Genomic DNA, 24,264 nt, shown 5'->3' with positions numbered 1-24,264 from the left:
ATTCCGTTTATTTTCGATTCTGAGTATTTTTGGTTTTCCCTCTGAAATTGACTCCCCCTCGCCCCCCCCGGCCCTCAGAAATGTGGGAACGAAGGGTCTTTGAGCCTTCCCCTTGAGGCAGATCCCGTTTATTTTTGATTCTGAGTATTTTTGGTTTTCCCTCTGAAATTGACTCCCCCTCTCCCTCCCCTGGCCTCAGAAATGTGGGAACGAAGGGTCTTTGAGCCTTTCCCTTGAGGCAGATTCCGTTTATTTTCGATTCTGAGTATTTTTGATTTTTCCTCCAAAATTGACCCCACCCCTCCCCTGCCATAAGAAAATGGGGAACCAAGGGAACGTTAGATCCTATTTTAAATTGACAATACTTATCAAGCATCACTTGTGTATTATACAGACCACATCGGAAAGGTAAAGCTAGGTCAAGTCACAATGTCATTCCATCGTCGTTAGCTATTTTCATAAAATGTTTATGCTTCAAATCTATAAAAAATTACCTGAGTTAACAATTCCTTCGGGGTTACCGTAAACGCTACTCAGTTTGATCCTTTTTTTTCTCCCCCTTCATGCTATCCCGTAACTAAGTGGAATGTTTCAAGCTTCTTTTATTCAAAACATAAATTAATATCGTTCATAGTGTCCAATTTGCGAATCCCTTTTGCAAAAATGTCAAATACTCACTCTCTTTGAAAAACTAAACCAGACTATATCCACCAAACCAGACTATACCCACCAAACCAGTCCTTGCTATAGCTTCCATAGAATTCCATATGCCATGTGAGGGAGCTCTGAATCTCTTTTAAAAGGTGTAGAACTTCTATAGAATAACGTTGAAATTGCTATAGCTTCAAGCAAATAACACCGGAAGGAACATAAAAGGCCCCAAATAGCACAGGAAGGAACGTAAAGGCCCCAAATCCATAGGTACATGCTCTGGATAGGTGCCATGGAACGTAAAGGCCCAGAAACTTATAGTTGACCCAGAAACTTGTCTGCTTGGCCCAGAAACATGTCTGCTTGGCCCGGAAACTTGTCTGGTAGGTTTTGTATAATTCCATATTCAATTGACAACAGTAGCAATATTCAGTCTGGTAATCTGCCATGGAAAGGTGCCAGGGAACGTAAAGTGGGCAAATAACACAGGATGGAACATAAAGTGGTAGAAATGGAACCTCTTACCCTACTAGGATAAATGGACCTCAAGTCTTAAACCAGAGGAGGGGGAAGAGGGCAGGGGCCATAAGATTTTGGTAAAATCATTTTTATCCCTAATTTGTCTGCTACATTCTCTGACGCTTTTGGAGGGCTAAGGGGTATGAGGTATGAGGAGGGAAGAGATAAGGGGACAAAGGGAGGGGATATATGGGGGGGCAAGTATGATTCTACCGTCTGCCTAAACGTTTTGGCATTATAAGTCCCAGTCGAACTTTGAACCTGTTTCACAGTAAAGTCGTAAGGTAAATAGAAAGACAGTACATCACCCTGGCTATCAAATTAGCGTATCTGTAATATCTCTCCGAAATTATCTATGTTTACTTTTTTGCTCAAATTTCTTGTTGAATAAATTAATTCATAACTATATGTTGTACGTTAGCAAACTGGCGTGTTTGCCATGTCTCGGAAACATCTTGAAGTATCAAGTCTCCCAAGGAACGACATATTTTTCTTAAGAATTTGGAGCTTAAATACGTAAGTTCTTCAGTCAGGGCAAACCTAATACACCAACAAATCTTGGAAAAGTTGTATGAAGCGAAAATGGGCTAAATTTTGTTTTTTACGATCAACTAGGACTCGTAATGCATTTTTAAAAATCTAATTTATTGACTTTGCATATTTTTCATTGCTCGACACCAAATTGGGAGGGGGAGAAGGGGTCATTTGCCCCCTTCCTATCGTAAATTTTGGATAAACCTTTGTTTTAGTCTTTTATTAAAAAGCTTTTTTGGGTATTTTCATTGAAAAAACTAAAAAAAAATATGGATACTCATATGATACAACCCCTGCAGCTCAAGTTGTGCATGCATTAACGCACTGTAAACGGTTTCTTTCGCTAGTTTCTTTCAACTTAGCGTGAGAAAGGACAAAGAGAATTGACAGAATAGATGGAAAATATATAATTTGGGCTATATATTTGCACATTGGGGGTGGGGTAAAGTATTTGGACAGTGTGAAGTCAGAAAACAATTCTAACTTCATACTATCGGAATAATTGTAGTTAACACATTTTGCGTGCAGACCCTCTGTACTTTACCCCCACCCCCTAATGTGCAAATATATAGCCCAAATTTGTTTCTAAAGTATTACATTTTTATCATCGTACATTTTATTAGGATTAACATAACTTCACTTCTTGAGCTGCGGGGGGGTATATCATACAAGTACCAAAATATGCCCCGCCCCGGCGATTTTGAAAAGTATATTTTGACCCCCTACAATTTTCAGAATTGACGCCCCTGGTCATATTGCTTATGGACGGACACAAAAGGACCCCAGTGAAGAAAAGGTTATAAAATTGTTGTGTTGATTCGAGACGCCTAAAATAGACCCAGATTTGTTATGTCTCCAACCAGCTGTCAATTCCAAACGGTTTCTGCAATTGATGTGAAGTTTTCAGGATAAGTATTTTGTACCGATGTGACCTAACAAGGATAGTAAAATTTGATAAAAGAATACGCGATCAATGAGTAAAACAGGACAGATAGAAATTAGAATGAGTAATTATAACCAAACATAAAAATAGGAGGTAGTCTACAGTTATAGATGAATAAATGAATCCTAAGACAAACAGAAATTCAAATGAATAATAAGGTCAAACTTAAAACAAAGTAGAAACTACTTCAAATAGGATTGGGGCTATCGTCCACTAAACTTTCAGAGGCCAGAGCGTAATATGTGCTTTATTGTAGACAGAATATATTTTAAACAATTCCTTTCGGTACTAGTCCATTAAACGGACACCCTTATATACTGCATATGGAATGTCAAACGGAAGATACAACAGATACCCGGACAGATACCCGGTACTAAAACAGTTGTTAGAGTGGAATTCAGTGAAACGGGTGATCTAATATGAATGTTAAAATTACAATTTGGGATTTGCCATTTATGCAATTCTTATAATTTTGTTCATAAACCATTATAACGGGGTATCTGTCTCTGGTTAGGTTAGGTTAAGTATTTAATATATGGTATGCTTTACTCCCCACCCCCACCCCCCAGTGTGCAAATATATAGCCCAAATTTGTTTTTAAACTATTATATATTCATCCTATTTTATTTTATTTCATTAGCATTAACCAAACTTGACTTCTTCAGCAGTATATAGAAGTGTCCGTATAATGCACCAGTACCTTTCTTTTGTTATGATTATAACATTGAAGAATCAAAAAGGGCTGAAACTAACAGGATATAGTAACATTGTATATTAAATAACCAGTCCACTTTCATTAGTCCCCTTCAGTAATATGGATTATTACGGTGATTTCCTCTTTTTTTTCAATGTTTTGACAAAAAGAAACCCCACTATGCAACTCACATGCTGTTTTAATAAAATAAAAATGGCAGTCAGTCGTTTAGAGGGTTTTGATTAGGGGAGGGGTCACCGCTCTTATTTGTAGACCTTAATTAGTCTTGCAATATTTTTTTGTGTTGCTGTGGTTGATGTTATGACAAATAAAAAACACACTACCCGAACTAAAAACCATTTTCAGTAAGGCGCAAACAGCTCCTCTAGCTTTTAGAGGGCCTAGGGGGCGGTAGCCCTACTCCTGTTTGTGGCAATTTCTGTTGATTTTAAGTTTGACTTGAAAATTCATTTAATTTCTGTTTGCTTTAAGAATTATTTATTTAGTTATAGTGGTATCCATTATCTTCAGTTTTACGGTATTATAAATTTTACCTTCTGTTCGTTTGGGTTTCACTCATTCACTGATATTAATTTTTGCTCAATTTAAGTTTGATTTATTATATTACCTTAATTCTGTTCGTCACAAGTTTTAGTAAGACTCTTTACTTTTCTCGGAAAGTTTTTTTTTTAGAAATTTACCTATAGTTGTAAAAAGTTCAAAATTTAAAAATTGCAGTAGCTGATCATGGTTGCAGCGGTAGCTGCAACCTAGTAAAGAGCGAAACACAGCCAATATTAATCAAAAGTTTAAAAACGCATTTTCAAAAAACTGCCTTGTGAAAAAAAAACACCGAGTCAGGAATGGTAGCTATTGTTTCGGAAAATTTTAAAAGTAAAAGTTTTTTGCAAAAATAAATCTATAGTGATTTCAAAAAAAAGGCCTGAAACCCCTTGAAGACGGGGTCATATCGAAATAAAAAATGTACAATTGGAATAAGCATCGTCCAAAGCCTTTTTTAGGACAATTACAGCCCCCCACCTTGAACACCAAGGAAAATCACTTTTTGTATGGGTAGCACTGATGTGTCTCCTTTTTTTCTTTTTTTTTTCACCAGGGGTAGGAAGTGACCAGAACATCATAGGGAGGTGTGTAATAGCTCATTCGAACGGAAATTAAATTCACTAGCGCCGTTATTAAGTGACCAGAAAGATTGGAGTGCTACTAGCCCCTCCCTAGAGGCTCCCTCCCCCCAAAGTCATCCAATCATAATTTTCAGATATCCACTTTGTTCAACATAATTCAAAGGTCAAATATCTGTAGTTTTGGTGATGATATGACCCTGTATAGTCTCTGGGGAAAGGGCTGTGCACTGTATCGGCATCGGACGTATTTATATTACGCGTATCGGTATGAGCGCATTGATAAATCATGATAAAACAAAAAATCGCGAAGAAAGGAAGAAAACGAGGACAATTAACAGCCAGTGAAAAAATTGAAAAATTATGCAAATATTTCGTTCAAGACCTCCGCTTGACCGTCCTCAGTGCAGAATAAAACTGATAAAAATATAAAAACCAAACCTTAAAATAAAAACACCAAACTAAAATTGGACGACCCTTTCCTAGTAACGGTGAAAGGGTAACTGAATAAAAAACACAAGTCTAAATAGCATTTCAGAATTTCATTTTGCGTAAAGCACTTTTAAAGGCTGATCGCTTTCCAGTTTGATTGTTATCGGAGACTATTCGATTGCACAATATAACTTTGTGGATGCATGTAAAAACGATCAGAATTAATAATTTTGTCCTAAATAGGACTTAGAAAAATTTCTCCAGTATCCCTATTGAGAGCTACCTTTTGGTGAATGTGCTTTTTTATTTCAACTGCCTCCCTGAAAACTTGCGTGAGACCTTTAACCTTGGCGCAACATGTGTACGAGAGTCCACACCATTTCATTTTCCTAGATGAGGCCTTCATCGTTGTCCCCAATAAAGGTCTTACGCAAGTTTTCAGGGAGGCAGTTGAAATAAAAAAGCACATTCACCGAAAGGTAGCTCTCAATAGGAACGGTAGAGAAATCTAAATCCTATTTAGGACAAAATTATTAATTCTGATCGTTTTTACACACATCCACAAAGTTATATTGTGCAATCGAATAGTCTCCGACAATAATCAAACTGGAAAGCGATCAGCCTTTAAAAGTGCTTTACGTAAAATGAAATTCTGAAATGCTATTTAGACTTGTGTTTTTTATTCAGTTACCCTTTCACCGTTACTAGGAAAGGGTCGTCCAATTTTAGTTTGGTGTTTTCATTTTAAGGTTTGGTTTTTATATTTTTATCAGTTTTATTCTGCACTGAGGACGGTCAAGCGGAGGTCTTGACCGAAATATTTGCATAATTTTTCAATCTTTTCACTGGCTGTTAATTGTCCTCGTTTTCTTCCTTTCTTCGCGATTTTTTGTTTTAGCGTATTGATATTGGGCGTATTGGTATCGCAGGCATCTAGACAGATTTTTAATAGCTCATATAAAAGATATTTCTTATATTTACGTCCAGAGGCGCAATTTTGTCAAAATCCTGGGGGGGCGGGGCAAAGTTGAAGCCAATTTTTTCCAAATCTAGTGAAAATGATAGTGAAAACTGAAAAATGAGCCATATATTATCATAGAGGCAAAGATATACTAAAGAAAACTGACCTGCTTCTCTGGATACTTGAATTATGCAGGCTTATCTTAATTTTGACAAGATTTTTTGCAGAAATTAAATTTCTGCTGGGGGCAAAATGAGGTTGGGGGGGGGGGCAAACTTGGGTCTAGAGGAGGTAGTTGCCCAGCCCTTCCCCCCGCCCCATAAAAAATTACGCCCCTTTTTACGTCCTTCCTATAAATTCTGCCATCAGCAAGCTCCAAATGGCACTAAAAACAGCACTTTGGGTCCCATGTCTCAAGTGGAAAAGCTGGGGCTAGTGGGCTACCAGAACTTTTTAGAGTGACGTTTAATGGTGTATTTGAAAGCTATTTTCCATATCTACGTGATTTTTATCAATTCTACCATCCGTAAGTGTGATATAGCACTAAAACAACACTTTTGAAGTCACTTCTTAAGTAGAAAACTGGAGGTTTTCAAGAACACGTCCCGTATTTTCCTCCTCCAAGCCCCCTTAATAAACTAAACAATTAAGCTACAAGCACTAATAGATGGAATTAGATTATTAGAGGCTTGGTTCTGTTGGTAAAGCGTTCGACTTTGAATTAGTGGCTTGCGTTCGTCTCCTGCTTGTTTTTTTTTTCAAAAATGGTTTTGTCCCTTCTATACGATAAATTTTAGATAATTTCACTGTTTTTGTAAATGTGATGCACTCATTTTTTAATGCATGTCCCAGGAAGGTATTTGGTCAAGCATTTTGCTTCAAAAGGGAATAGAGGTCATCCAGTCCATGATTTGAAACGTCATTCTGAGTAGGTCATTAATCCATTCCCAATGAGTGGCGTAATTTTGTCAAAATCCTGTGGGGGTGGGGTCAACGCTGGAGGCAATTTCGAAGTGTCACTATAAACTCGCTTTAGAATTTGTATCACAACTTAAAATCCTCCGTCTTATAGAGAGAAATAACTGGATTTCCAGAGTTCCTATTACGGTTGATATGTTTATCATTTGGAGTAACACTAGGTGAGACCAGGATGTTAACTGATAAGTCAATCCATTATTTTACATGCTGTTTAATGACTGTAAACTTATTATTTTTATGCCTAAGTTTTTAAGATAATTTTAATTGTATACTGAAAGTTACTGATATCACAGCTCCTGTAGAACTATGAAAAGCGTTATAGATTAATTTGCTATTGTGAGGCTACGTATTTACTTTTGATTCCTAAATCAATATTATTGTTTTTTATACTTGGCTTTTGTGTTTTTAGTAAAGCGCTAGTTTTCTTTAATGTTACAAACATAGGGAATATCACCAGTTGATTTATTTGTATTAGTTTTATTGATATGTGTTAGATAGGCTGTGAAGTAATAATTTTTGTTCGTTTTCAGTTTCAACTTCGCTCTTTACTTCCCTCGGAAAAACTTAGTTTTTTTAAAAATTAATTTTGTTAAGAATATAAATGAACAGTATAAAAAACTAGGATTTTTCAATTTTTTCATAATTTTTGAAAATAGCCATAACAAATACACTAATTTGTAGCAAGTTCACTATTTTTTATCTGTAAAACAGTTTTTTTCTGACAAATGAAGTTTTAGAAATTGTTTTTCATAATGGCCAATTCAAATAAAAGCTAAGAAATCAGGCCAATAATTTGATTAATTTCTTCTATTGACGTGACTTTAAAGCTAAAAATTAAAGCAATTTTCTAATCTTTAATATAAATAAATCCTAATCTCATTAAAATCACTACTTGAGATCTCTGCATTTAATACCTTTAGTACGGCTCGTCAATCATGCGGCGGTGAAAGTTATTTTACGAAAAAGAAAATGATGCATAAAACGCTTATATTAAATGTGCCATTCCTAAATCTCAGTGGTAAATTTTCTTCATTATTATAGTATAAGCAGTTTATGGCAGCCATAATGCATAGCCCTTTAGCCTTGAGGGTATCTTTGAAATTTTCCTTAAGACAACAGCATTCCTGAAGGTAAAAATCATAAATTAGACTGAATTTAACTTTTATGGTCTTATGAACCATCTCAGTCCAACATCTTATGATGTTTATTATCAGGTTTTATTTCATGCATTATTTATTGGATAGTTAAAAATAAATTAAGGGGTCACCCGCTCTCTGTCGCCAAGTGTAAATCTTGGAGCAACACTTTCTCCACCACCGTGACACATCTCTGTCCCGCCAAACATCTACGTAGGATGCATGATTCACCTCACTCCCCGCGCGGCACACTTCTTACCATAGGGTGTACACCCTTCATGAAAAGGGGCAACCTCTCAAAATTTAATAGGCATTCAAGGCAAGGTTGCCACCCCTAGTGATTAATTACTATTTCTAGTGAGTTCTATATTGCCTAAATAAAAAAAGTCGCTAAATTAGTGCATAAATAACTAGATTATTGAGGGAAATTACTAAATTGACCAAAAATCACTAAAATCTAGTGGGTTTTTTCCGTCGCCGGGTGGCAACCCTGATTCAAGCTAGAAACCCTTTTTTTAAATAGGTGGCCTATTTATACCTAATCAATTGGGATGGCGGGGGATCTGGAGCATTGACCACAGGTTTACCAAGAAATTTCACCAAAAATAAGTTCGAAAAGCGAGAACAGAATCAAAATCAAGCTTGGGTAAAAATTTTATCTTTTTGGCTAGACCTCTCTCCGAGAAAGTACTCTGATCTTTCCTCCTCAAACTTCTGTTGCTAGAAATGATAGGATCCTGGCAGGTAGAGGTGATGGCGTAGAGGGGATTACCTTCCTCCATACACTTGAAAAAAAGAAGCAAACGGCCAGATTTGGCTGGCCAGCATCACCTCTAGTCTTATCTTAACTAGTTCAAACTAGAAAACAAATTGAGGGGCTTGGCAATCTTTTCTTATATATCCTTTTTATAGTGTTTGTGTGTAGGGGGAAGGGGTAAATAAAATGATAGCTTATTTACACTAATTCTAAGTACTAATCACATAGGCTATACTAGAGTAGATTTTTAGGGGAGGGGCAATTCAAAATTTGTCAAATTTTATAAAAATTTTGAGATTTTATGGGGATTAGGACAAAAATGTTGTAATTTTGATTCCACTTAGTGGATTCTTGATGACATTGTTTGAAATTTTTGATGATAATTTCAATATTTTCGGTTCTATTTTCGTAATTCTTAGCACCTTATTGTTTTTAACGCCTGATTTCTTTCTTCTTCTTTTTTTGCTGGGAAACTCGGCCCCAGATATTCCCATTTTTCATTCTTGCAATATTGGCTCCATTTTGTGTATTCTTGTTGAAAACTATTGGAATTCTCGAATCTCGATAAAAATTCTTACAATCTTAGCTCCAATCTTTACACTCCAGGGTACAAGATTTTTGATCTTGGCAACATTTTGGTATTTCTGGGTGACTGTTTTTTAAAATGAAAATTTTGGCTTTAAAGTTTCATTCGCGGCTTCAAACAGTATATTATAAAAATATTATATACAATGTCAGTTACGTTTTGTGCACTCTCTGCTCTTTTTTTTGTCTGATTTTAACCCAAAAGGAATGCCAGAGTCGACAGGTGTAAGAATGAGTTGAACCGATTGGAATACCTTGGCTGTATATGTGACACATGATACTTAGCATATGTGATGCTGTGTGTGACATAATTTTAATATTTTTGTCACAAAAGGAGTTTTTTAAAGAAAAGTAAAGAGCTACATTAAACCAAAGATAAGCAGAAATGAATTCAAATAATTGTTAAAGCGTAAAATTACCGTAAATTACCATCAATAAATAAATGAAATCCAAAAGGAACAAAATTACAGTAAATAACCGAGTCAAACTCAAAACGAGCAAAACCTAATAGGAGTGGGACTGACCCCGTGCTTTTTAAAGACCTAAACATAATATGCAGTGTACTGAAAACAATTCTTTTTCAAGCTATGGGTTTTATTTCTCATAATATCGAAAAAGAATAATTTAAAATTTATTCAAGTTAAAAAAAGAGAAAACATTTAAGATGTGCTTTTTTTCCAACCTACAAGCACAGCCTACGTGCAGAGAGTGTGTTTTCATTCAGTTCAACTTCCCACTCAATATTCCCTGAAATTTTCACCTTCGTACCCTTGGCGTTAGTAGAAGTAGGATTCATAATAATTGTAGTAGGAGTAGTAGTAGTTGCATAAGTAGCAGTGGCGACAATAGAATTAGCAGCAGTAGTAGTATGCTCATATTGCCTTTTAGTCGGTTGGCCACCCCCCCTCCCCCCTTATCATTCCCTTGAAGTTTTATCTTAATACGCTAAGCAGTTCCTAAAATATTGCTGATGGACATTTTTGACAACCGGTATGCATAGTGTGTTTTGACTTAGTAGCTGTATTAGCGTGCATATAGTGCATTTTCGTCAATTGACCGCCCCTCTCATCATTCCTGAAAGTTCCAACTTAGTACCCTAAGCCAACCCTGAGATACGCCTTTAGAAAGCCAGAATCACTGTATATAAATAATATAACAGTAAGATCACTGGTCAGTGATTTTTGGCACTACATCCTCGGCGTGTACAAACAGCTCCTCCTATTTAGTCTGTCATTAGCGGGTCAGTGTACGATGTTAAAGCCAAGTTTCGCGTTCAAGAAAAATCTGACTTGTCTACCCGTGAAAAAATCGAATGCGCTTATGTTTATGGTTGTTTAAATGTTCTCCGGAGCACTTCCATCTCGCTTCGGGTTTGTATAATGGTTGAGACAGGAAATGATCGTACTGTATAATATCTATATACAGCGGCCAGAATGCACAGAGTGTATTTTGATTTAGTTCTACTTCCCCTTGAGATTTCCTGGGGTTTTCACATTAATATCCTTCAGCGTTAGTAGTATTTGCAATATAAATAGTTGTTGTAGTAGCAGTAGTAGGAGTAGCAAGGTCGTTACTAGCCAAAACGTTTTGGGAGGGGGGAGCAAGAGATTTTACCGACTGGCTGGTCATTTTCACCGACTGTTTTTGTCAAGAATTACCATAATGCCCGTTTTGAATACAATACGTAAAATACGTAAAACACGAGTCGTTAAAACCGCTGCATTTACCAACCGAGATTCAGATTTCGGTACATATCATATCACTATTTTAATGCTGTTTATTTAGCCAAATGGAAAATTGTGGCACCATCTGTAATCACGGCAGGAGTCGGTAGAAATGCTACGTTTACCGACCAAGTTCGAAATATCTGTAGATGAAATATCAGTATTTTTGTGGTCTTTATTGAACCGAACAAAGAATTTTAGCGGCGTCGCAAAAATCGTGGTGCGAAGCACCACGATTTTACCGGCTTGTTTTTTTTACCGAGTGACCAAAAATATTGGGGTAGAATTCCCTCTTCCCCATACGTGACGGCCCTGAGGAGTAGAAGTAGTTGTAGCAGTAGAAGTAGTAGTAGTAGCATACGCATGTGACCTTTTGGTCAATTAACCATCCTCTCATCACTCTATGAAAGTTCCAACAATTTACTTCAAGTCATTCCTAAGATACACCCTTTTGTGTTTCCGCAAGTACAATGTGCTTTTTGGTTTAGTTCAACACTCCCCTCAACATTCCCTGAAAGCTTCACCTGAATGTACTTAGCCTTTTCGAGCACAAAAGGTCAAACATGCTCCCTCTCCAGATAACAAATACTATATGTAAACAATAGGCAATTTGTATAGCTTCCAGCCCTTACTCCAAGGACTGCGTGTGTGTGGTGGGGCTGTCATCCCCAGAGACATAGTAATTGGATCTTTCAATTATGTTTAACAAGATGGCTATCTCTAAATTTTAATCGGATGTCTTAAGGGGAAAAAGATGCATGGGAGGGGACTGGTTCCCGTCCAATCACTTTTGACTCTTAAAAAGGGCTCTAGAACTTTCAATTTCAAATTGAATTGGATCCTTCCAAAGTTCTATGACAAATCCTTCCATACAAAGTGCCTAGATAAAAAAATAAAATATTACATTGTGCCCACTTCGCTCTTCACTTTAGCAGCGCCATTGCTCTATGTGTGATGCTCCGTACTGATTGAACTGGAAAGGAGCCAATGGTCAAAAATGAAACAGGGCTACTTAATTACCCCCTAGATTCCTCTCTAGGTTTCGAAAAATGCATTTTTTAGTATTTTTTATTAAGATTTTTTTTGTGTTGTCACACACAAAGGGATAAAAAAATTTGCCCTCTCCCCCTTCCTACTTTTTTGTGAATTGACGCTCTTGCCTTAACTTTATAAATGATACTTATCAAAAACATGTATAAGTATTAGTATTTATAGCGTAAAGGTTGGATTTTTTATGCACACTCGACCATTTTTGTAGTGTAAAACTATGTTAAAACCTGAACAAACATTTCGGTACTACTTTCCCCTAGAAAAAAAATCCTGACGGTGTACATGATGCACGCCTATGATGATAATAGTCCTTTTTGGCTTCAGTTTGTACAGTTTTTATGCCGAATAATATGTGTTGTGCATTTTTTTTTTGTACAAAACAAATTGGTCAACCTGACTATATTACTCGCATAATCTTTACAAAATTAAACTCACAGTAGTACTTTTACTATACACAAGCATTTTCCTCCTCACTCTTTTCTTGGTAAAAATCGACTAAAGCAATAGTTAGCGGCGTTTATAATTTAAGTCAAAAATCCAGCTATGTTCTAGCTCAGTGAACCCATACTCGGATAGTCGTGATGCTCTGGTAGAGATCATATTCTCTGTGGGAACTTGAAATGATCAATTACTTGTCAGTTTTTAAAAGAGAGATCATTTAAGTCTCTAAGATGTATCATTATTTTTGTTGCAAACATTAACCCTTTATCGGGATGCTGTTACTTCCTGTAGTTTTGCATTAAGTAAAACATTTTCATGATTTTGGTTATTCTACTTCTAAAAATCAAACTATCGGCCAACCGTTCATGAAACTGTTGAATCTTTGGAACATGTTAGCAGTTCCAAGTATCTCCGTGATTATGCAAATCCTCCACAGAGAGTGAGACAGGGGGCAAGGGAGGCATTGGGTCTATTCCTAAACATGCGGATGTTTTCGTACAAAAATTCTGCTCCCACAATGGCCAAACACGACAATTAAATAAGTTCTGCTACCGCTTTGACTTGGCAAAGTAATAAAACAAGCTGACAATAAACTGGCTAGACAACACTGACTAGGGTTTTTTCTTTGCAGTTTGGATTTAGTAAGGGGAAAAGTACAGTTGATGCAGTTGATAATTTTGTTAATGTTGTTGAAAATAATAAATTAAAAAAAGAAATTTACTTTATGTATTTTTTTGATATAAAAGGGGCTTTGGATAATGCTTGGCATCCAGGAATAATTAAGAAATTGATAGAAAAAGAATGCCTGGGAAGCTTGATAAAATTAGTTCAGTTATTTTAAGACCGTGTAGTTATATACCAAAATGAAGTTTCAAGGGCTCTGGAAAAATCATGTCCTCAGGGTGGAATTTATCCCCCTTTCTAAATTTGGTGGTGATATTATTGAAGTGAAATAAAATTTAAAACATTTGGGCATTATTTTGGCTACGAAAATAATGTGAACAGACCATGCCGTTAGTAGACTCAATTCAGAGGAACAACATTCAACTTGACTCCAATGGTTAGCAAAAACAACCTGGGGACTAAAACCTTTTGCATTGACGAAACTGTACAGGTCGGCTGTGGAGAGCACCCTTTTATACGCTGTTCTAGTTTTGGATAGCTGCTCTCAATAAAATACATATTCTGAGAAAACTAAAATCAGGTCAAATAATTTTGACGTTGGCCATATTCAAATCTATTTGAACTGCATAGTCAGAAGTAATAACAGCATTTTCAGGTGTGTTCACTATTCATATCAGAGTGTTTGAACTGGCTTCACTAAGATATACTCGCCAAGACCACCCTCAAAAATGGCTGATTTTTATTCTAGCTTTTTTCCCTTTACTTCAAAGCTCATTTTTTCATAGTATTTTTAAGGATGAAGTTTTTTCTGAACTGTTCTGACAAAGTATTTTTGATAATAAAAATCCGTCAGTTTCTAAAACCTAAATTATACGAAATGTCGTATAATGATTTTCAAACTTCAATTAGCTATCGGCGAAGCCGTTTCTTTTCGAGTACAGATGATTTAATAGCTACTTCTTCTTTTGAGCAAAAATATCAGTTGACCCAGTTTATTACCGACCATTGTTGTCTAATAGTTTCCTGCATAGAAATGGTAAAGTTTCTTCTAGCTTGTGGCATCGTTGCCAAATTCCTGAAAATTGTATCAGTCTTTTATTTGAGTGTCCTTCATAATATACCACGAGAATGTCTTTGTCTTTGTGTTTATCTCAACTAGGTCTTATTTTTCCTTTTAGTCTGAATTTAGTAGTGAGTAATAAGTACGTTAGGAACTTCCTTGTTGTTTTTAAACAGTTCGTGGTAACGAACTGTAAGTAAGGAGCGACCCGGCTCAATAGTAACCGAAACTCTAAAAAATGGAATTACTAATAAACGGAAATACCAATAGATACATCAGAAGAATCAGATTTTTGTGCGAATTTCAAATATATAAGTTTCATTAAGTTTAATCTTACCCATCAAAAGTTACGCGCCTGAGAAAATTTGCCTTATTTCCGAAAAAAGGGGGAAACAACCCCTAAAAGTCATAGAACTTGAATGGAAATCACGCCATCAGCTTCAGCGTATCAGAGAACCCTACAATAGAGGTTTCAAGCTCCTAACTGCAAAAATGTGGAATTTTGTATTTTTTGCCAGAAGAAAGAACACGGATGCGGGTTTATTTATTTTTTTTTTTCCCAGGGGTGATCGTATTGATCCAGTAGTCCTAGAATATCGTGCAAAGGTTCATTCGAAAGGAAAATAAAAGTTCTTCTTCTCCTTTTAAGTGACCGAAAAAATTGGAGGGCAACTTGGCCCCCTCCCGCGCTCTTTTTTCCTCGAAGTTACCCAATCAAAATTTTGAGATAGCCATTTTGCTCTGCATAGTCGAAAATTCAATTAATATGTCTTTGAGGATGACTCAATCCCCCACTGATCCCGGGGTATGGGCTGCAAGTTATAAACTTTGCCCTTTGTTTACATATAGTTTTATTTTTTGGGAATTATAATGGCTTTTTCAGGTGGAATTTTTTTGCTAGGGGGGGGTCGGTTCCATAGGTGGGGTTCCGGGGGAGGATCTGTCCATGAAGGATATTACCTTGGGTGAAGGGACAGTTCTATAAAGGGGGCACCAGATTTTCTAGCATTATTTAAAAATCGTTCAGAGACTAAATAAAAAAACAATTTATTTCCAATTGAAAGTAATGAGCAACATTAAAACTTAAAATAAACAGAAGTTAATACGTATATGAGAGGGGTTGCCTCGACGTAAATGCCTTGCTCTTTACGCTAAAGTTTTTTTCATTACTTTCAAAAGAGCTATCTATTCTAATTAACCGGCCTTTGTGATTCAGGCGTGTGATTCGAACAAAATTTGAACTTTAGCGTAAAGAGCGAGGTAGGGCAAATTAATATACGAATTTCGTTTAAATTATTCATGTACGGTGAGCCAAAATCAAAGCTGCATTGATTCAAAAACGTTCAGAAATTAACTAAAAAAAACAATTTTTTTAACTGAAAGTAAGGTATGATATTAAAACTTAAAACGAACAGAAATTATTCCGTATATGAAAGAGGCTGTCCCCTCCTCAACCCCTCGCTCTTTACTCTAAAGTTTGACTCTGTCTCACAACTTTATTTTTGAAAACAATAAAAAATATTTAGCGTAAAGAGCGAGGCATTGAGGAGGGGATAGCCCCTTTCATATACGAATAATTTCTGTTCGTTTTAAGTTTTAATGTCGCTTCTTACTTTCAGTTAAAAAAATTTTTTTTTAGTTAATTTTTAAAAAGAACTAGGACATTATACATTTCTTAGTTGGTGATCATTGGTTTTTGATAATATTTCTTACTCTGAGATTTTAAGATTAGATTAGTATTTTTTTTCTTTTTTTTCTTTTTTTTGAGACTTTAAGATTAGATTAGTGGTTTCTTGTGTTTTTTTTTTTTTTTTTTGTAGCTTTATATCATTATATAGAGTGAAATAACTTATTTGGTTTACTCACGAATAAATACTTACTTACTAACTTACTTACAACACCGACTAAGTATGACTATAAATAAGTATGAGACAACACTGGCTATGCATGAAAATAAAAGATTAAAACCAAACCGGCTAAGGTTTATTCTAAGAACAAGGAGAATTCACATCCAGTGAGACAAGGAAAAATTGCATGTGTTTCGTGGATCTAACTTCATCTCTGTATTCCTTTTACACTGATTAACATAACTACTTGGGAAAATAAAATAATTATTTTCATAAAATTGTGGATTACCTGTCGGAATATTCTTGATTTAACTGGCTATAATTTTGGTCCTTGGTTTTCTTTTATTAACAATTTCCTATAATGTATTAAATTATTTATGCATATAGGCTAAGTTTATTATTCCTTGTTTATCTCTGTTCACCGGGATTTACATTTTTTTTTTATATGAGAAAAAAAAATTGACAGGCATATAAAAAATCAACGGAGAAAACATGTATAATTTGCTCAGTTATGACCTTATTGACCTTATTGGAGCTACTGACCCCCACCTCTTTCATGTGTGAGTTCACCGAACCCTTCTTAATTAGAAAATAATACACTACTTTTTAAACTTAAAACATAGGTATGTATTTACATATAGGTGCACAAAATAAAAAAAAATTAAAAAAAAATCAGTAAAAAATAAAATCATTTAAAGTGATTTTTAAACAAAAACAAAATAATGAATATTTACTCTCTTCAGCAAATCTGTGTGACTTTTGCTGCTGCCTTTCACAGACCAGTCCAGAAATGCACGGTTCAATCTTGGCAAGTGCTAAACTCTCATTTTCTTTGTTTTTGTATCAAGCATTCTTAAAAAGCAGTGCTTTTTATTTACAAACAAACAAACTAAATACAACTACAATATGGGTATACCAGGCTGAGAGTCTAGCTCGTATTACCAAATATATGTTGTGATAAACGGTGTGAACCACTTCAGAGTTTTCATAGCAATAAATATAAAAGTGTACTTAACCATTTGGACCATTAGTAGTCATCAAAACGTTAAGAGCTTTGTTGTTCTGAAGAGTTAGTGTTAAACCTGACTCGGCTGAATTTTAGCGCTTACATTGATACATTCATCATTGAAATCTGCTGTATCAACATCAAAGGTGAACAGGTGTCTCATCCATGCTGAATATGACTCTCTTGCAGGGAGGTATCCGTCGAAAGACTCTGATATAACAACGTTGAAGTTGCTTGCTTCAGTTCCACAGGTACAGAAATTTCTCCACTTCCAGATAATGCTACATCTTCATTCGTACTTACACAGTCATCTATCAATGAAAAATTAGCGAAGTAATAGTTTTATGTTTGTCGTTTTAATGATGGTAGCTTTATTTGAAAAGCCTTCGGGCTTAGTTCCCCTTCGATGGTGTTGACTCCACTACCCAGCATCCGTTTATTGAGTGACAATGTTGATGCTCTTGGAAAAACAGCTATTTCCAAACGTATGGTAAAGGTCTTCTTCAGCACCTGTCCTCGAGATAACTACCAAACGTTAGAATGGTACAGAAGAATCTTAAATTCAAATGCCATTTCCTTACTCAGTCCCCTAAAGATGCGTGATGCCTGCGACCTTAAACACTGCTGGGTTTCTGGGTGTTTCACCAATTGTTTGTGGTTTAACCTGCTGTGCGATGAGGTTAGCAGCTTCTTTTGATGCTTTTAGAATTGGTTTATTGATGGGTATAATGTCGAGAATAGGCAGAATAGTATTTCCGTCAAATCTTGCTCTCTTTACCTTGAATTCACCGAGCGCTATGCTAAACATTTTCCACGGATAAACAACCACTGCTGTAAGAATCAGGGGTGCAACTAAGGGGGAGAGGATGACTCCCTCCTACACCCAAGTTCCAAGGTGTTGGGGCGCAGAGCCGATACCTTGGAATTTTGCTTATGTTTTAGTTTAATTTAGCTTATGTGTCAGTATTCTTCGGCACACTGGACTTTTATCCAGCACTTTCTTTATATCATCCCCCCAAACTCAAAACCCAAGCTGCGTCATTGATAAGAGCCACTGCTGTAAGATATCAATATATATCCATTAGGCGAGACCACTTTGTTGGTATGAGTGCCGACTTCATATGCTTCGGTCGTTCTCAGTAAAGTCCGTGCGCTATTAAAACGTGAAGAGAAATAAAAAAAATTAGGAATTTTTTGTCTCTTTCCTGCATACTGTTTTTTCGTTTGTGCTTGACTATTATTCTTGACATCTAAATAAACAAAAAAAAAGTTAGCTTTGTTGCGTAATCCTATTCGTTTTTCTTCATTTCGCAACAAAGAACAATTGTGTAATCGTGATAAAATAGTTTGACAATGGCCAAATACCCCTCTTTGTAGGGAAATAGATGACTGGTCCTATTAACTGTCAAAAAATAGAAAAGAAACATATTGAACTATTGTTAATTTCAACATTACTTGGAGAAAGGAAGTTAATGCAACAAGAAGGGTGAAAAGTTTCATTGGAAGTTCAATAGGCCTAACTTTGGTTAAAAAGAAAGAAACAAAACTGGGAAAGGGAAAACAGACGAAAAAGTATGATATAAGAAGAAGTTTTGACCACAATATGAAGGAGCGGACGTCTTAAAAGGGAGATGTGCTCCAGCCGCAAAATAGTCACGTTTGTCGATAGAAATATGCGACAAGCCTATGGCTTCCTCCTTGATTGAATAAAATAAAAAATGCAAGATTTGTGAGTGGCATGCGCCTCCTTGACTTTAAAGACAAACTTGTTTCACAAAAGTGGAAAATAGGAATAGCATGAAATTCGTCTGAAAAGCCAATTCGGTACTCACTGTTGCTCACTATTAATTTTTTTTGTGTCTTTTGCTGATCAAAATCTAAAAAACTTCATAAAGCTTTGTAAAGTTTTACAGTTTCAAAAAGCTTTGTAAACAATATTCACTGCACCAATTATATTTTATCGTAGTACAAAGAAAGTAGAAAAGTACTTTTACAACTTCAAAAAGACAAAGATTTGACCTATCAAAATGTCGCATCTACAGTACAATCAAAAATCCTACTGTGTTCATATTTGATAAAGCATGTACACAAGGCACAAGGGTCCCTCTAAATACAAAAACCCATCAAACAGTCATGGGGGCAAACTGTAAGCAACAGTAGCCGAGCTCTAAAAACAGAAGTTCTTCATTCTTTGGGATGTTTTTGCCCCAAACCTACGATATTTGCTATACGGGTCCGTAGCTTCTCTTTTTTTGCAGAATCAATTCTTCTTTGTAAACATAAGAGATACATTCATATGCTTACCCGAACTAAAGGGAAAGATGTGGGAGGATATCATGAGCGCAATCAAAAAATGGTTGAACTTTTACCTACTATCGTTTTTACTCTTGGTGTTACTATAGCTACAAAGACAAAACTTCTTTTCCTCAATTATATTTAAATAAACAAATAAATACATCACTTTTTGAAATAAATAAATTATTTTGGTTTCAGCCTAATAGGCACCACCAAGCGCCGCGCCGGAATGAACGGGGAGGTGGTAATCTGCATGGTTATATTCCATATAATGTTCACCATATCCACTGTATGCGTCATTCCATTTGACACGTGCGCGGAACCTGGGTCCACTCGCCTGTTCATAATGGGATCGCGAGTGATGTGGGCTACCCCTGCTGTACCCAAATTCGTATTGGTATGGACCAGGATTGTTGGCATATTGGAAATATCCGTATGGAATCCTCTGATGGCCGAGGCGGCTTTCCTTGGCATACTCAGCGTCATCCACTTCCTGGGTAGTAACGTATCCAACCACAAACAATGAAATCTAGAAAATATTAAAATATATAGAATTCCAACAAAACCGATTTTTGTTGTTGCATGTCATATCTCTCCGCTAGTTGAAAAGAAATTGGGCTTGAAACTAGGGCTTGTTTCTCATGAGTTTGGTATTTAAACACAGTTCTGTAATGAACTCTATTTTTCATAAAATTCTTCATTGCAAAAGATACTATTCATAAGAAAAACAAATGGATTTCATAAAATTTTTCTTGTAACGAATTGAATTCTACCAGCTACCTGAAATTTCAAATTTCAGATACCATAAATTTTAAGGAGAATGGCTATCCAAATTGATACACGTCAAGTACATACCACGTTCACGTTTCAACATGTTCAGTTTACTGTGGAAAACCACAATTAAAATTAAAAGGAACATAAATTAACCTTTATTTAAAGGGGGCGTTCACACACTTTGATCTCCAGCTCTTTTCACCAAAGCTAAGAACGCCGTTAAAACACAAGGTATACACATAGTTTATAATCAACATTGCTTTATACAGGCTAGTTATTAAATAAAAACAAGTTTTTTCGACTGAAAGCAAGGATCAACATTAAAGCTAAAAACGAACAGAAATTATTACGTATATAAAGGAAGTTGCCCCCTCCTAAACACCTTGCTCTTTACGCTAAAGTTTATTTTAAAAGAAGCGTCTTATTGTTCTAATTAAACGGGCCTTGTGTTTCAGGAGTCACTATTAACGAAATGGGACATAATTCAAACTTTAGGGTAAAGAGCAAGATGTTGAGGAGGGGACAACCCCCTTTATATACGTAATAATTTCTGTTCGTTTAAGTTTTATTGTTGCTCCTTTCTTTCAGCTTAAAATACTTTTTTTTTTTTTTAATTTCTGATTGTTTTTTAAATAATGCCAGGAAATGTGGCCCCACCTCCACGGAGACACTAACTCCCCCCTCCCCGGTCCTTAACAATGCAGTACGTCACATAAATAGATGAAGATCCTATTGAGGGTTAGCTCAGTCAATTGAAGCTTGTAAATTATTGCCTAACCGATCGTTTCATTTGTACGGTGTATTGTTATACACGTACTATTGTTACAATAGTATGGTTTCTCAAACTGAAATTGGAAGGTTGTAATGCCCCAAATACTAATTAACGATGGATATATAGCAAAATGGTGCTTGGTGTGGTGCAACCTTTATTTCACTTAAGAAAGGTATTGCAATGCAATCTGAAATTTACAATTGAATGACCTCCCTTGCAATATTTTACAATAAGTAGGATACGATAACATCTGGTAAAAATAATAATTATAATAAAGAAATAAGTACCCGTCACCATAGTTCTTATAGAAAATATTGAATTCCTTTTTGTGTAGACTGATGGTCGAAACGTCCGCTTGAGGGCTATTGGAAATATTGAATTTGATGGCGTAGTTTTGACGAAGGCCTCTCAATTTTTTTAATACGGTATAATAATGTCAATATTCTTATGATTTCAATTTTAGGTGAGTAATTTTACACTCAATGAATTTTACATCTTTGGAATCAGCATTAAAATTCCGTTCTTTTGATGTAGGCATTGTTTAAAACTTACCCTTTTTAGAGTTTCAGTTTTGGTTTTTAAACTTTACAGTTAAAATATCGGTTCCTGTTGAGATGGACCATTCTTTACTTACTGTTAACTAACACGAATGATTTGACTGTGGCTTGGGATTTCTTGATCAGATAGATATGCGTGATACATGCTATGATCAGAAATGGACAAATTTAATATAACACATATAAAAAGTTTTCTGATTTCGGTAATCCATGCACAGTGACTAACAACTATATATTGCGCTTCTAAACAAGTATATGAAAATTTGATACAAAGTATTTTTCGGATTTTCCGCTTTGTACGACTAATAAGTATAGATCCTAGAAATATCACTAAAGTCGTATGAACCCAATAATTACCAGAAATGGATCTATATAAAAATGCTGCTTATTTGTGATTTTTCATATAATACAGCCTCTAGGTTAAAAATAGATTTGCTACATGAATGAAACGTTAAAGAATTAACAATTAGTTATAATTAGGGCTTGGAAAGGTTATGTCCGAACACTGATTTGGCTAATTTTTCTAATTTTAATGATTTCAGAGGCATTTAGAAGATTTCTTAAATATGAAGAAAACAGCTCAGCTAAGAATCTAACCCATCGAGATGTCATTTAATTAACTTCGAGATTTCAAGCAAATATTAAAAACGTTCATATTATAATATAAAAATATGCATAAATAAACTTATCTCGTAATATGTGTTATGTAAATAAAAACACGATAAGTCATTTCAAATATCAAAAATATACAATAACTGTATTTTTTTCAAAATTTGATAGCAAATATGGCGTTTTTCTTGCAGAACAAAAAAGAAATAAAAAACTTTTTCCAAACATTGGTCTCAACTAATGATTTGTTTTTGCTAGTTTATTCCCCCCTCTCGATTATTTTGGGTTGCCAATCATATCTCGAGCAATTTATCGGTCAAATCTTTGCACGAATGAAGGGTGGTGGATGGTCCTGGCCCAAATGGCGTCTCTGTAAAGCCCTTAGTAACCCATGAGGAACAAAAGTCACAATATATATATATATATATATATATATATATATATATATATATATATATATATATATATATATATATATATATATATATATATATATATATATATATATATATATATATATATATATATATATATATATATATATATATATATATATATATATATATATATATATATATATATATATATATATATATATATATATATATATATATATATATATATATATATATATATATATATATATATATATATATATATATATATATATATATATATATATATATATATATATATATATATATATATATATATATATATATAAACATACGTTCCCTGTGGAAACGTATATCTGTGACCGAAATATGTGGAATGTAGACTTTTAATGATGAATGTCAACATTCTCCAACTTCGGTCTTTCAAGGAAACGAATATAGAGAAAAACTATTGGAAATATAAGAGGTTTATTTTGATAGCTTATTGAATAAAGTATCTTAAATCTTATTATAGACTTACCAATAAGAATAACTTCATACTTGAGATTAAAAATCTTACTGATCTTACGAATATATTTCGCGACTATTTATATGAAACCTTGCCAAAATCAAGGCTGTATTATATTTTCTCCTATATAAAGGAGAAAATATAATGTACTTTTAATTACGAAATAACACTATCACTTCACACCACAAAGGCGTACTTAACACGCTGGTTTAATGCCACAAAGGTCAAACCAATAAGTTAAGAGGAGTTACAAATTTAGGTTCACTAATTTTTGGCATTTCCTGAAAAAAAGTAAAGTCAACTATTAGTAAGCTGAAAGTAAGTCTTTAATTTTGTAAAAAACACATTTAAATAAAGATTGATTAAAATTTTGGTTATGAATTTTTTTGTAATATAAAGCTCCACGATTTAGTTTTCTCATAGATTTATAATAAAAAAACGTTTAGAAACAATTATTTACTTTGAGTCAAGTCTCCTCAAAGCTAGTGTCATTTTTTTTTTATTTGCTTACAAAGACACTGACTATCGTGTAAAGTTTTATAAGTTAAAATTTTGCCACATGATCGAAATTCAATGGCGATGTAGGCCGTTTCATGCAAAGCACAATCTTGCCTTTAACAAAACCCCTATTTTCACCTGCATACTCTCTGTTTCAGGGGCGCCAACTATGGGAGGAGCAAGGGTTAATAACTACTCCCTAGGTTCCCCGCTAGATTTTGAAAAACTTTTTTTTTCATTTTCATTGAAAAAAATGACATTTCTAGATTTTGAAGGACACTTTTTTTTAGGTATCTTCATTAAAAAACAACTTTTTGGTCTTCTTCTTATATTTTCATCAATTTGTGCCCCTGACTGTTTTCAACCAATGAAATTCAGAATGATTAGAATCGACCAAAAATATATTAAATAATTTATTATGCAGGTTTTAACAGTTTTTCCAAGCTCCATAAAATGCCTACCTCTTTTTCAAGTTTAACAGGGAAAGCAATATTTTAATTTTTGGGTTTAATAAACAAAGTGGAGTTGCCCCCTCTCCAACCCCCTACTGCTTACATTAAAGTTTTAAGGTGCTTTAAAAATATTTCTTATTCCAATTTTAATAGTCCTTGTGTCTGAGCAGTCGCTTTAAAGAATTAAATAAAAAAACAAGTTTTTTTAACTGAAAGTAAGGAGCGACGTTAAAACTTAAAACGAACAGAAATTATTCCTTATATGAAAGGGGCTGTCCCCTCCTCAACGCCTAGCTCTTTACGCTAAAGTTTTTTATTGT

General features: G+C 34.8%; 2 protein-coding genes across 2 annotated transcripts in view; both read right to left on the bottom strand.

The window, feature by feature from the left end:
* The window catches only part of LOC148955434 (uncharacterized), a 54,053-nt gene extending 41,468 nt beyond the window's left edge, over nt 1-12,585 (bottom strand). Inside the window, exon 1 of the mRNA XM_089108200.1 lies at nt 12,542-12,585. Coding sequence (XP_088964326.1) covers nt 12,542-12,568 — 27 coding nt within the window. The 5' untranslated portion in view covers nt 12,569-12,585. The remainder of the gene's footprint in view (nt 1-12,541) is intronic.
* A 6,916-nt stretch (nt 12,586-19,501) lies between these two features.
* On the bottom strand, nt 19,502-23,044 carry LOC148955433 (uncharacterized). The gene is made up of 2 exons (XM_089108199.1): nt 23,007-23,044; nt 19,502-19,908 (listed from the first exon to the last, which is right to left on the bottom strand). The coding sequence occupies exons 1-2, from the start codon at nt 23,022-23,024 to the stop codon at nt 19,579-19,581; spliced, it is 348 nt and encodes a 115-aa protein (XP_088964325.1). The 5' UTR covers nt 23,025-23,044; the 3' UTR covers nt 19,502-19,578.
* Between the last annotated feature and the right edge of the window lie 1,220 nt (nt 23,045-24,264).

This window comes from Artemia sp. Qi Xiang Cuo, chromosome 2 (genome assembly GCF_049724085.1).
Source record: "Artemia sp. Qi Xiang Cuo chromosome 2, ASM4972408v1, whole genome shotgun sequence".
NCBI classification, from domain to species: domain Eukaryota; kingdom Metazoa; phylum Arthropoda; class Branchiopoda; order Anostraca; family Artemiidae; genus Artemia; species Artemia sp. Qi Xiang Cuo.
This window is presented reverse-complemented; position numbering and strand designations above follow the sequence as displayed.